Genomic DNA, 12379 nt, shown 5'->3' on the forward strand with positions numbered 1-12379 from the left:
TGAGAAAATCTCACTTGTCAAATAAGCACTAATGTAAAACAAGCTAATATTTCCTACTTAATAAAATAAGATCTTAAGTCAAATTCGAAGGCTAAAAAGATGGCCGTGTTTTGCAATGCTTGGCATTGGCATTGGCTGGGCTGGGAGCTGAAGAAGGAGAAGTCGAGTCACGGGACACCTGTGGAAAGCACGTACTGTGGACCAGGCCCCATGAGGACTGTTAGACCATCAATAATGGAACATTCCTCATTTTGCCAACGCCCCAGGCTAACGGGAAGAGGTGAGGCGGTGATGTGTACGGTTATTCTGACCGAAGGGGCCGGTTACCGACGGCTACGGGACGGACCCGAAACATGGCTCTGCTCCCGCCTCTCCCCGCCATTTAAGAAGCCGTCTTTAGCGGTAGAGCGGATCTGTCCCAGGTGAGGCCTGCTGCTTGTTCCAATCGCTTATTTTTCACCTCCTATCTCTTAGTTCTTTGCCTGACGGGAATCGACTGAGGTCCGCCATCTTTTTAAAAAGTCCCATTAGCTTCACCTTACCCACTCTCGGACGTCGGCAAAAGTTTGCCACGAGGAAGAACGATACAGTTTGTTTACCTTACAAATCGTATATGTATGCATTTGTGAGAAGTTTTCAGGTACACAGACAAGGAATAACACAGGCACATATTATATATATTATTATTATACAAAAATCAGTCCTTTAATGGGTAAGGTGACGCTAAATGTTCCTTCTCAGAAAAAGAAGCCAAAGTTAGGAGGAAGAAAACAGGATTTTTTTCAGAATGCGACCTGTGGATCCACCTCTCCCCATCTGCCACATCTGTAACTGACGTGGCTTCGAACAGACATATGAATCAAACAGAGATGGAGAATCGAGTCGCACTTGAGTCGCGTGTACATGGACAGGGATTATAGACTCGATTCGGACTCATCCAAAAATGACTTGAGACTCGACTCGGACTCGTCAATAAGGACTCGTGAACAATAAGAGTCGGCCAAATGGCATCGTGAAAATGACGGAGTGAATAATGTCACAGCCAATGATTATTTTTAAATGTTTTATATGAAAGACATTCCTTACTTTAAACACACCCAACGTCATTTTACGTGCCACACCCTACGCTGTATTTCTTGCAGCATAGCTCAATAAGATTACATTTCCACATGTTGTGGCCTTTGAGTTTAAATAATTCAGGCTCATTGAGCCAAACAAAATGATTGCAACTAACAAAATGTGGAGAATTAAAATAAAAGATGCAGGAGCAACCATGTCCAAATTTCAACAAACATTTGAAAACTCATAGGGAAAGGTAAGTCAGTTTGCCAGCACTGGAGCTCATCCCACCACTGTTCACTGTTGCGTTAACGTAACTTGGCTGAACTGTTGTGTTGGCCAAATTACGCATTTCAGTATAATGTTCGTGTCACCATTTAATCAGCATACCAAAGGCGCATATTTTCTTATTTTGTTGACTGCCAAGTTGTAGCAAAGGCTGCTGAAGGGTTGCACTATTTAAAAAAAACCTTTCAGTATGGTCTTTAAGATTGACAAGCAAGCAGGACAGCAAGTGATTTTGAATGTCTTGTTAGGTGACGTTATGTACTAACGTTAGTTGCATGGACATTGTTTGGTATTGAACTGTATTTTCGAGAGAGCTTGTTTGTAAATGACATTAACATTAAAAGCTGCCAAAGAATTGCCATGTACTGTAGTTGGATGCAGTTTTGAAATGATTTATAATTTTACTATGCAATAGTGCAATGGCATTCCTTAGGATTCGAGGTTTTCCTATTGCATAATGTAGATGTAGTCCCAAAATCATAGCTCCCGATTTCTTGCATAAGCAATATCTAGCCTCATTAGGTTTTTAGTAAATGATAAAGTAAATGCTTAACAGTTACCTTTCATTTAAAAATGTAAAAGTATGAGTATATCAATAAAACAATACTGCAACATGATTCAAATTTCAATACTTTGTGACTTCGTTTAAACTATAATTATTATTCTTGAGTTGTAGATGCAGATTAAGCCTAGTCCTAGACATCATTTTATTGGAGATTATCCATACAAAACTGCATTTAGTCCAGGGTTAAGATTAATCTGTGTCCATGTAACAGGCCCATATTCTGTTATTGACCATCATCTTATAGTACAGCCCATGGTAATGCTTACATTATGTCACATGAGTCACACAGAGTTCTTAAAAAATCGAATGGTTATTAATTTTATCTTATTTATAGATATATCAACTGCCTACCACACCAGACCTTAGGTTTTGGCAAGCCTTTCTCCAGCCATCTTGAGAAAGGCTTTGCTTTGGCTCAGGCCTGGTAGTTCATTGATTTATGAATAAATAAATGAAATAACCACTATCTTTTTGTGTGCCCCTGATAATACTGCTTCTTCACTTGTCACACCTTGATGTCACATACAAAATATGTCTTCTACACGTCTAGCTTCTATATCTTCAATTAGCAGAGCAATCATGATGAATTTCTTTAGGCTGCACCATTCTGGAGACTTGGACTTGACTTGGACTCTAGCTCAGAGACTTGAGACTTGACTTGGACTCTAGCTCAGAGACTTGAGACTTGACTTGGACTCTAGCTCAGAGACTTGAGACTTGACTTGGACTCTAGCTCAGAGACTTGAGACTTGACTTGGATTTGCATTTGATGACTTGTGAACATCTCTGGAATCAAATAGGCCCAATCAGACAGATTAATCAAAAAGGCCCGGAAATCCTTTTCTTTGTTGTTGGATTTGGCCCCCAAATCCTTTTCTTAAAATTGTACTTCCCTCTCGGGTCTTTCTGCACACTTGTCCCTGGTTCTGGGTATGCACTTTGTTGTACGTCGCTCTGGATAAGAGCGTCTGCCAAATGCCAATAATGTAATGGAATATAATGAAGGAGCAAGCATATTATATTTGTGTAATTCACATTTTCTCGATTCCCTGTCTTCACCTCCTTTTCTCGCTACCTTTTTTTTGCTGTCCCCGATGGGTGGAGCTAGGTAAGGAAAAGGCAGCAGGAGAGGGAAAAAAAGCCCTGTTACTGCGGCTGTAACTGCAGGGAAAGGCAACATCTGCCTCTTTGAGTCCTACTATCAACTTCCCTCATTATGGTGATGACACTAAGAGGGTAAAGGCTAAAGCACAGGTGTCCAGCACTATGACACCTGCAGACACCCAATTCAACCCAATTCAATCAAGGCCTTGGCTTAATTAGCTGAATCTGGTGCCGTAGTGCAGGGCTTGAATAATATGTTGACTAATACTGGACACCCCAGGCCTAAGGGAATTAGGCCCATAAAAATAATAATTAATATGTAAATCAATTCAGTCATTTAGTCATTCAAAAATCGCACTTTTATAAAAATATGAAAAAATAAATATCTTTGATGAAAATAAAAAATAAAAACATTTGTGAATCATTCACACTGTCATCTCTGTTGTGGGTGAACAGTTGCCAGACTTCAATAATGCATTTAAAACAGTGATCACCAAGCCTTCCCATCTCCCCATAGGCTTGTACTAGTACTACTTCGATCCAAAGGCCCACACACTACAACAGACTTAATGCAATAGCGTTACACAAAGCACTGAATACGCGCCAATCAAAGGCTTTATCCAACCAGTAGAAAAAGCAAATTCTTACAATTAAAACAAGGACGCAGAAGTAGCTAGTTGGAACGGCTTTTTGAAAGCCCGTTTTGTTGATCCTGGCTGTGCAGATACATTTTTTCACCAATTAGCCATGAGAACTGGAAGCCAAGTGTCTGAAGCTGCTGCTTGAACTGTTTCTCGGCCAATTAGCATGCGGAACCCTGACAATCCTCTTCTGATTCAAGTCAAACGAAGGCTAAATGCTGGAAGCAGTCAACTCACAACCGAGAAAAGACTGTAAGGTACAAAGAAGGAGAAACAAAGAAAAAGTCACAGCCCCGTAAACAGACGAGCAATGGTACCCCAACGGAAATGGGGTAAAAAAATGAAAAAATCCCCTTCCTGAGAGATTCCTCACACCACCTGCCTGTTGGCTAATGACTGTCTTCTCTGGTAGGGATTACTGACAGATAGCAGGAGAAGCTCAGTCACATTAGGAGGCGTTATTAAATACCGCCATCAGGTCGTGTACAGTCTTTACCCGTCGTCCACTGCAGCGGCTCTCAGACTACTATACTACAGATAGAGATACTACAGATACTACAGATACTACAGATACTACAGAGTTAGGCGAACACGGGACTCGGGTACAGACTGCTGTAATGAAGAGCTGACACTGCAGACCGTCTAAAACTTGATTTATGCTTGACGCGTAATGCATTTGCGAGGGTTGCAGCCGTCCACAAGGCCAAAATGACATGACATCAGCAGAGACCCCCCTGCCCGAGGGTCCGCACGGCTGTCTCCGACCGTTCTGCGCACACCCAAAATGTTTAACTACGGGGACACACCCACAAGGAAACAACAGCAGCTAAACCTGGCTCCGGAGCACAGCCGATAGAGTGGAGAGACGTGCCGCAGTGAGAACGCACTGCTGTATCATACTGCAGGAAACACTTACTGCTGGCCTTCAACAAAGCGTTGTCTTACATATGTATCTGCTTAAGGAAGACAAAACAATTACTGAAAAATCTAATCAATGATCATATTTAAAAATCCAGTCCAGGCTTGCACACAAGTCCAATGTAATTTGGGAAGGCAAAAATATTTTTTTTTTTTGGAACAATAAAATAAATGTATAAGGCATTAGGGAGGGATATTTAAAATATTTGTATTTATTTATCAGGGACAGTGCACATTAATCAACATTTTCAGTTGTGCAGACGTGTACATTTTTTTCTGTAGTCCCTAACCTGCATGTCTTTGGACTGTGGGAGGAACCCAGAGTACCCAGATGAAACCCACACAGACACGATGCAGACACGGGGAGAACATGCACACAGAAACCCCCGGGCGGGGCTCGAACCCATGACATTCTTGTTGTGAGGCAACAGTGCAACTCACTGCGCCACCGTGCCGCCCGGACAAGACTGTCACAGTCCCAAAGACGAAAAATAAATCCGATTATGTTTTCATTTAATCAAATTGTATAACATTCGATGTGCTAGTAGGCCGAAACTCAACCCAACGATGGTGCTGAACATGGAGATGAAGGAGGAATTCTTCTGGAGACATCCTACACTGTGGTCCATTCTGACAGTAGGTGCATGTCAGTGAGTGGGGTTCAGCAAGGTCACTTGTAATTGCAGTACAAGTTGTCTCAATAACGTATCAGTACAGCACAGTGATTTATGTGTGCTGCTCAATTCACAATGACTAGCACCACAGCAGTAGCGTTCTGAAATTCCCACACATTACATTATTGGTATTTGGCAGACGCTCTTATCCAGATCGACATACAGTTGATTAGACTAAGCAGGAGACAATCCTCCCCTGGAGCAATGCAGGGTTAAGGGCCTTGCTCAAGGGCCCAATGGCTGTGCAGATCTTATTGTGGCTACACCGGGATTAGAACCACCAACCTTGCGTGTCCCAGTCATTTACCTTAACCACTACGCTACAGGCCGCCCCTACACGCAACAGGCCGCCCCTACTCGTACACATAAAACTCCTCGTATTCAAAGAGACTAAACTCACGTATTTACTTAATTATATTTTTACGCTACTTACGATAACAAGTACATTACTATTGTTAGACTATTAAAACCTTTCAGTTTCAATCTGATAAAATTAGCTTTCCCCTCAGAAAAACTGGGCCAATTAAAAGGGAAAAATATTATCCATAAACAGAGACGCACGGAGTTGCACATTATCCGCTTATTTCCAGCCGTACTTTGCATATTCCGGGGCGAGTAAATCCTGTAAATCTCGCGCCCCTGGAGACCCGAGTGAATAAACTCAAATCTGCGTGGCTGGCCCCAGTGCGGGGAGTGTGGAGGCAGGAACATCTGTCTGCTCGCTGATGCCTGTCCCTCACCCTGTCAGAAACGCTGATTTATATGCACCTGGAGCAGCCGCATCAGCCGTCTCAATCTCCGAATTCAAATGGAGTACGCTGACGGAACAGTGGCCCGCAGACGTTCGCTGGGGAAGGGCACTGGAGAATAGACAAGGCCATCCAGCCAGCGCAGATCTGACATTTAACTGATTTCTAACGAATGGCGACGAGAGATTGACGGTAAATGAAATCCATACAGGGCAGCGAGTACAACTGTAGCAGGGGGAAAAAAAGCCAAACAAATAAACAAACAATTGTAGCGGAGACGCGTGCCCTTTGCAAGAGTGGGCAGGCCGCCTTTCCGGAAGGATATGTTTTATGTCGCACTGGTGCGGCTTTTAATGCACTTCAAATGACAACAACAAGATGCTGGTGCTGACGGGCAATCTTTTACAGTGTCAAACAAAGGCACGAATGTACCACTAAGAAAAATTATTAATGCTGCAGAAAGAAATCGTGGCAATACAATTCCACAACAAATTTATTCAAAAATAACATAGATTTATTTTTTTAATTGCTTAGCCATTTGGGAATTGATGGCAAAACATTCTTAGACAAACAAAATAAAAAGTTTGTGTTTTGAATGAAGTTATGCCACGTTTCAGAACAAATGCATAAAAAAATGCTCCTGACTACATGTGAAGGCATGTGGTTCAGAACACTACAATGACTTATTCCCAATTTGAGAAAAAGCCTTTTACAATTTACAATATCTAAGTAAACATGACCTCTAAATGGTACAACGTTAAACATGACAAATTTCTTCAAATTTTAAAGCAAGATAACATTATTTAAATTTTGTACAGTTTCAAAATAATAATAAAAAAGGTCCCTGTGCAAAAGTTTTGGAACCCTGTCAGTTAGTACTTTGTAACTCCTCGGGCAACTATAACAGCATGTAAACGCCAGCTAAGAGTCTTTCAATTCTTGCTTTTGGAATTTTTCCCCATTCTTCCCTCTAGCTCAGAAATATTCTTTGGCCTCCTGGCATGTATGGCATCTTTGAGATCTCTCCCCAAATTTTAAATAATATTAAGTCTGGCGACTGTGGTGACCATTCCAAAACCTAGAGGTAGTCCATGGTTGATTTTGAGGTAGGTATGCTTTTGATCAACTCTGCCATGTAGGTCGTTGTTGTTTAAAGTATGTTGTATTGTTGTCCTGTGAACAGCTAGACCTGTGTTTGCTACTCTTTTTTGCAGCACTTTTGCAGTGATGTGTGGGTTCTATCTGAAGTCTGTCTTGGTCTTCCAGACCTTGCCTTGACTTCAACTGTTCCATTTATCTTCCATTTTCTAATAATGTTTCTGACCGTGGAAATAGGTTGAAACATTGAGAGAGTTTTTGTAGCCTCCCTCTTGGCGGAAATGAACCATCTTCATTCTGAAATCCTTGGACAACTGTTTAGAGGAACCCATGGTTGTTAACACCAGACAGAACAGCCACTGCAGTTGGATACTTTAGAAGGCATGGAGTTACTTCAGAATAAAAAGTTCTGGCCCTGGAATTATATTCACCAGATTCATTGAAGCTATAACAAGTAAATAACCTGGGTCTGGGCCTTAGTAATCATCTTTTTAAAAAGTACAGAGAATAATCAGAAAGGGTTCCCAAACTTTTGCACAGGGCCCTTTTCCTTTTTTCTTTCAATATAATTTATAAACAGTAAAAAAAAAAGAGAAAAAAAAGAAAACTGTACCATTTACAGTTCAGGTTGCTTTCAATCACATACAGATTCATTGTAACAGACATATACATATCAATTTTTGCACCCCACTGTATGCTGTTGGAAAACAGGGGGGGGAGAATATATTTCAAACCACTAATTCTAAATAATATTGAACAAAGTACCAAGTAAAAAGTTCATTTTTCCAAGTCTACTCATGCACCTCCAAAAACCATACTTTGAAAACAAAATGATGGTTATCTGAAATAATAAAGCCTAAATTTGGAAAAGATAAGAGTTTAGTGCATCCTTTATGTTGCATTGGCCAAAAGGTCTACTCCACCATTTCAATCCTAATCTACTCTGAACTAGAAGAAATAAGTAAGCAAATTACAGAAATCCTCAAAGAAACAGCAAATCGAAATGAGCTGAGCATGCTACAGAGCAGTTTGGGTAATTACAAGTCCCAAGGTTTGCTGGGAGTCTGAGACTGAAAGCACAGCTATCACTGTGCACGTGTGTGTGAGCTGAAACACTGCACGCTTGTCCAATTACAGTCAGACAGTCCGAGCTGATGGGGAACGAGAGGGGAGTTGGGGTCACGGCGGGCCTGGGAGGAAGGCTCTTACCCTGGGGGACTCGTAGGACGGACTGGCCTGGCCACCTGCGGCCCACGTCACCTGGCTGGCCCTCTCGTCCATACCTGCCAGAGAGTAGACGAGAGCTCTGTCAGCCCCGCGGCGCTTAGCCCCCACTCTTTCACACATACTGCGTACAGACAGCCTGACACCCAAAGACATACAGTCAAACAGACTAACACACTCACGTACAGACAGCCTGACACCCAAAGACATACAGTCAAACAGACTAACACACTCACGTACAGACAGCCTGACACCCAAAGACATACAGTCAAACAGACCAACACACTCACGTACAGACAGCCTGACACCCAAAGACATACAGTCAAACAGACTAACACACTCACGTACAGACAGCCTGACACCCAAAGACATACAGTCAAACAGACTAACACACTCACGTACAGACAGCCTGACACCCAAAGACATACAGTCAAACAGACTAACACACTCACGTACAGACAGCCTGACACCCAAAGACATACAGTCAAACAGACTAACACACTCACGTACTGACAGCCTGACACCCAAAGACATACAGTCAAACAGACTAACACACTCACGTACAGACAGCCTGCAAGACCTACACTCAAACGGACAGGCACACTCGCAGGTAGCTATACCGACTGACTGACCAGACGTACACTCAAACAGGCATGTAGACTTGCAGGAAGAGGGGTTTGGTTTGAGGAGGTTTACAGGTAGCAGGATGAATTACCAGTTTATCCAAACCTCATATCAAAATCGATTTACTGAAAAGTAAGCAATTCTTGATTATATTTACATTTCAGAAATCTGTCTGCAATGAGAGCGTGATTTGGCTTTCACAATGACATCCCTTTCTCTCAAAACTACCCTTCAAATTGACCCTCCATGAACTTGAACAAATGTTTCAAACAGGAATTCGCTCTTTTGTCCTCGGAAGGACAAGAGTGCATCTCGAGTCATCCAAGACATTTTTTTCCCTCTCTTTTGGGAAGAGGCTAGAAAACAGACATTACAAGGGATTTACTAGAAGCTGGTGACTAATCCATTATGTCATTTTCAAAGGCTCCACTTCACAAAAATGAAGCCAATTCGCTGTGCATCATTTATTCTGGTTTGCATAAATCACACACCAAAAAATTAACAAGTCCTCTTTAATATGCATGCACACTGAAGTTCTCTAAAAAGGCGAACTGGCACACAGCAATTTGGCAGTGATTTATAGTGCGGCCCCATCGAAACAGCTGAGCATTGAAACTTAATAAAACTCATATTTTAAAATACCCGTGTCGCCAAAGAGAGAGGGAGACAAAAAATAAATAAAGTCGACATTATTGTATGGATTCAACATCTGGTAGGTGATGAACAAATACAATCTCTGACCCTGAAAATTACATTTATGGAGAATGCTCAATACAGAAATATGAGATTCGAGCCTCTTCATCCCGTTTTAGCCAATATTGTTTTGTAGGTAACAACATTCTATTCACCTCCCCCATGTGAGCTAGCTACATAATTGTGAAGGGGAATATCATCAACAGATCGCAGGTTATAGATTGCGCTGTTCAAAATGCCATCATATTTTGCTAAACTGCATTACCGTTCATTCGATTCCACCCTCCTGTGGAGCCAAAACCGCATCAAATCAAATATCAAATCACAAAGAATAGCATGGACAAGGAGCAGGCACACAACAACCATGAATTATAGACAAAAGCTAAAAACATGTGAACATATTAAACTTGTTTCATGCCTTCGATGTGAAAAAGAATTGTGTAGTCATAACACTCACACGTGTACACGCCGGAGCTCAGAAATGTGTGAAGTGTGTCTGAGACCCACTTCACGGCGCAGTAAATATGCTGTTCCACCTCTGGCTGGGCTCCAGAGGCAGTTAATCCTGCAGCTTCCTGTCAGCTCTCTGCCCCTCCCCAGAGCCCACAGAGTCACAGCCACCTTCCCATTAGTTCAGTCCACTTACTATTATTATTATTATTATTATTATTATTATTATTATTATTACTACACCTACTACTGCTAGTTGAGGCGAGTTTCCCCCACATCACTGTAAAGCACTTTGATTCAATTCACCAGGCAGTGTGAAAAGTGCAACATAAATGCAAGGAATTAACACTGCCACTACTATACTACTACTACTGCAGCTGCTACAAATACCACAACTACTACTACTGCTACTACTACATCTAATTCTACTACTACTACTACCACTGTACAACACTACTATTACTGCTACTGTACAAACACTACTACTACCACTGTACAAACACTACTATTACTGATACTGTACAAACACTACTACTACCACTGTACAACACTACTATTACTGCTACTGTACAAACACTACTACTACCACTGTACAAACACTACTATTACTGCTACTGTACAAACACTACTACTACCACTGTACAAACACTACTATTACTGATACTGTACAAACACTACTACTACCACTGTACAACACTACTATTACTGCTACTGTACAAACACTACTACTACCACTGTACAAACACTACTATTACTGATACTGTACAAACACTACTACTACCACTGTACAACACTACTATTACTGCTACTGTACAAACACTACTACTACCACCGTACAACACTACTATTACTGCTACTGTACAAACACTACTACTACCACTGTACAAACACTACTATTACTGCTACTGTACAAACACTACTACTACCACTGTACAAACACTACTATTACTGATACTGTACAAACACTACTACTACCACTGTACAACACTACTATTACTGCTACTGTACAAACACTACTACTACCACTGTACAACACTACTATTACTGATACTGTACAAACACTACTACTACCACTGTACAAACACTACTATTACTGATACTGTACAAACACTACTACTACCACTGTACAAACACTACTATTACTGCTACTGTACAAACACTACTACTACCACCGTACAACACTACTATTACTGCTACTGTACAAACACTACTACTACCACTGTACAAACACTACTATTACTGATACTGTACAAACACTACTACTACCACCGTACAACACTACTATTACTGCTACTGTACAAACACTACTACTACCACTGTACAAACACTACTATTACTGATACTGTACAAACACTACTACTACCACTGTACAAACACTACTATTACTGATACTGTACAAACACTACTACTACCACCGTACAACACTACTATTACTGCTACTGTACAAACACTACTACTACCACTGTACAAACACTACTATTACTGCTACTGTACAAACACTACTACTACCACTGTACAACACTACTATTACTGATACTGTACAAACACTACTACTACCACTGTACAACACTACTATTACTGCTACTGTACAAACACTACTACTACCACTGTACAAACACTACTATTACTGCTACTACTGCTAGTGCTGCTCCCCTCACATCCCTCCACCCCAGGCATCGTGTCTGTGGCAGTGTCAGTGTGTGCCCTGGAGGTGCTGCCTGTCAGCCCAGGGCCTCAGCCCTGACTGAGTGCCTGAAGACCTGGGGTCAGCTCCACTCTGCTGGGCCTGAGGAGCGGGCCTCACCAGCAGCACACCTCCGTACAAGCGCCCGAAAACAACGCAGAAACATAAAACCCCGTCCCGTATTCCCCCGCGGATGCCCAGTCATACCGGCAGGTAATCCACCTTAACACGGGCTAAGCCCATCATATGATTAATGTATGATTAATAATCTATCACTCCCATAGAAACCAGGCAGGCAAACATGTTGGCTGCTGTGGGACACATTTAGACTGATATATGCGCTGGCTTGCGTTTTAACCCTTTCCTTTCCAGCGTGTGGGTTTTGTTCATCAGTAGTCGCCCGTGGCATGGAAGCGCTTTCGCGTCATGGTGCTGGTGTGAAGTTACAGACGAGGCAGCGCACGTGGCTCACGCTGGTTAACACATCTTCACCAGTCCTGACCAGCGCGGGAAGAGGGGACGAGCTTCAGATATTCACCATTCCATTTTTTCAGTTTTAAGGTGAGGACACTCTCAGAAATAAAGGTACGAAAAGTGCCTAAAAAGGT

The 12379-nt window shown here is 41.9% G+C and overlaps 1 protein-coding gene across 5 annotated transcripts in view; it reads right to left on the bottom strand.

Annotated features, from left to right (window-relative positions):
- The window catches only part of LOC133130866 (transcription factor 12-like), a 123878-nt gene that overhangs the window by 82445 nt on the left and 29054 nt on the right, over positions 1–12379 (bottom strand). For 4 of the 5 annotated variants that reach the window (XM_061245802.1, XM_061245801.1, XM_061245800.1 and 1 more), the window contains one exon: positions 8306–8379. The exons of the other annotated variant lie outside the window; for it this stretch is intronic. In XM_061245802.1, the coding sequence (XP_061101786.1) occupies positions 8306–8379 (74 nt within the window). The remainder of the gene's footprint in view (positions 1–8305; positions 8380–12379) is intronic. 5 annotated transcript variants of the gene reach the window in all.

The sequence above is a fragment of the Conger conger genome, chromosome 6, assembly GCF_963514075.1.
Source record: "Conger conger chromosome 6, fConCon1.1, whole genome shotgun sequence".
Taxonomy (NCBI): domain Eukaryota; kingdom Metazoa; phylum Chordata; class Actinopteri; order Anguilliformes; family Congridae; genus Conger; species Conger conger.